General features: G+C 31.7%; 1 protein-coding gene across 1 annotated transcript; it reads left to right on the top strand.

Annotated features, from left to right (window-relative positions):
- Positions 1–1121, top strand: LOC18595475 (uncharacterized). The gene is made up of 2 exons (XM_018122768.2): positions 1–138; positions 349–1121. Exons 1-2 carry the CDS (start codon positions 36–38, stop codon positions 999–1001), a joined length of 756 nt encoding a protein of 251 aa, XP_017978257.2. The 5' UTR covers positions 1–35; the 3' UTR covers positions 1002–1121.
- The last annotated feature ends 1679 nt before the right edge of the window (positions 1122–2800 follow it).

The following is a 2800-nucleotide window of genomic DNA, read 5'->3' on the forward strand; positions in this document are numbered from 1 at the left end:
ATGTGATAGATATAGATAATTGAAGATTTATTAATATGGCAAGTTCAACGACCATCATGATGAGTTCTCTTCTTCTTACTTCTCTAGCTCTTCTGGGTCTTCTTGCAACTGCTATTAAAGCAAGACCCTTACCACCAGGTAACAGAATTATATTACTCTTCAACTATATTTCTTTCATTTAGAGTAAAGACTAAATATAATCCTAGTTTTCAACTTTCATGGAACTTGGTTTTGGAAGTTGGATCAGTTCATGCAATCCTAACTCTATTTTGAGTTTGGGTTTTGCTCAAATGGTGAGTTAGAGCTTTATATCTAACAGACTTTAGCTTTCTCTCCTTTGTTCTGCAGAAAATTCACGCAACAAATTCATGATCATAATGATCAATAATGTTGGGAATTCAACAAAAACCAGGGATACAACAGGGATTGATCACTGCGACCACATGACAGAATTTTCAATCGAAGGAAAGATCACTCCTAGGCCGCCATCTCCAAAATCATCACCACCAACTCACCAAGTAATGTCATATCCAGCTCCAAAGCCATCAACACCAACTCCCCAGCTAGAGCTTGTTTCTTCTTGTGCTGAGGGGAGCCCATGCAATAGTTTAATATCCTTGTCAGCTAATTTTGGAAAGAACCCAAAATCACCACCATCTCCTAATCCAGCACCATCAAAACACCAAGGAGAACTTGAGCAACCAATACAACAAAGGTCATCTCCAGAATTTCAGCTCATCTCCATGTTTACTAATTTCGGAAAGACCCCAAAATCACCACCTTCTCCGAAGCCAGCACCATCAAAACATCAGGGGATAATCGAGCAGCCGATAACACAAAAATCCCGACCAGATTTTCAGTTGATATCCATGTTTACTAATTTTGGAAAGACCCCAATATCACCACCATCTCCTAAGCCAGCACCACCAAAAAATCAAGGCATGATCGAGCAGCTGATGCAACGACGATCACCTCCAGATTTTCATTTTGCTTCATATTGAGAAGTCATTACATTTTTAATTAGTTTGCTTTCTGTAAAATTGTTTGTGACAATAGTTATAGTCTTCACCCACGCAAGTGAGGTTCTCTTGTATTATTGTTCAATTAATGTACCAACATTTCCTGTTAAAATAGAAATTTATTCTCAAAACATATAGCATAATTAGCATTATATTCAGTAGAGGAAAATATTGCTTATTTTTGCCAATTTAATCTCAACATAATGTTAATTTATGCCTACAAAATTATATAACTTTTGAAAAGCTTCATGAAGATCATATAACTATCTCAAGCTTCCTTCTCAAAATCTTTCAAAAAAAAAAAAAAAAAAAACTTCGCTTCTAAAAAAAAATCTCAAGCTTCTTTTTTTTTTTGTTTAAATCAACTTGTCAAAAAAATTTATACCTTTTTCCCATTTTTCTCACCAATTTTAATTTATTTCAATTTAATTATTGAACTTTTTAAATTGTATCTAATATGATCACCATGACATTTTATGCTCAAATAAATAATGAAATGATGACACAGTATTCATTTAACCGATCACGTGATTTTAAAATTCTATTGAAAATTTTTTTCTCCTTTTTCTCTTCTTGCTTCTTTTCCTTTTTCTCATTTTCTTCATTATTTTTGTAGATGTCCATGCTAACAAGACCAAAAACTGAAAATTAAAAAAAAAAAAAAACTCACAAAAGATGAAATGAATTTTTAAACGACGTGGGTTAAGTGATGTGATGATTACATATTATGTCATTATTTTGTTATTTATTTTAGATGAAATCACTTACAGTGATCATATTTGATACATTTTTAAAAAATTTAGTAATCAAATTGGGACAAATTAAAGTCTAATGAGCAAAATTGGAAAAAGGTAAAACTTTAATGACCATCCATAAAATTTACTCCCCTATCATTTAAAAGTTTAAATTCCACGTTAGAGGTTTCTGGATTAAATCTTAAAAGGAGAGGGATATATAAGATTTAAGGAATAAGAGAGGTTACCTCCGACGAGAAATCCAAAATCATTTGTACCAAAAGAAAAGAATAAGCATATATATTGAGAAAATCAATGCATATCATGCAAAAAGAAAGTAGAAAATTAATATAATTATTAAATATGTAAGAAAAAACTCAGGAGAAATTCTGTATTTGTATTTTCTTATTTAAGAGTATCATGGATTGTATTGTATGATATTTTTAGGATCCTTCTGGAATTCATTTACGTAAATGGAGGCCAATATTTTCAAACATTCATTCATGATTGATGATTATCTAAGAAAAACTCAAACTCGAGTTTATCAAATTAGGCTGTCAAAAAAGTATAAATGTTAAATTGCTCTTATCTAATTCAAATAGTTAATCAAGTTTGAATGCAATTGGATTGGGCGTCAATTGATCTGAGGTTTCATAAATTGTAATATATCTATGTTCAGTTATGACAGCGCTCACTTTATCAAGGCCACAACAAGACAAGGCTTATGACACAGGATGGGAGGAATTAGCTAGCCTTAGGACCACTTCCTCACCAAACTCGTATATTACTATTTATATACGTAGACCACCATCAGGAATACAATAGTTAGCAGTGAATTAAAAAAAAAAAGAGAAAGATTACATGGACAAGTTACACTTTGCAATGCTATCTTAATATTTAGCAGCTGCAGCTGGAAGTTTATACTTTCTTTTTGTGGGACTAATTTGAAACCTTTTGATGCTTTAAATAAATTTCAAAAGTTCTACAAAGTTTTTATGGTGTTTTCAGTAAATATGACTTTGACATTATATGGAAAACTAATCCTCT

This window comes from Theobroma cacao, chromosome 6 (assembly GCF_053813885.1).
Source record: "Theobroma cacao isolate CCN51 chromosome 6, ASM5381388v1, whole genome shotgun sequence".
In the NCBI taxonomy this organism is placed as follows: domain Eukaryota; kingdom Viridiplantae; phylum Streptophyta; class Magnoliopsida; order Malvales; family Malvaceae; genus Theobroma; species Theobroma cacao.

What these genes read in the sequence shown, in the direction of transcription:
- LOC18595475 (XM_018122768.2), top strand. Translation starts at nt 36, where the DNA reads ATGGCAAGTTCAACGACCATCATGATGAGTTCTCTTCTTCTTACTTCT. An exon ending in AGCAAGACCCTTACCACCAG is followed by an intron (nt 139 to 348) that starts GTAACAGAATTA and finishes TTTGTTCTGCAG; the next exon opens with AAAATTCACGCAACAAATTC.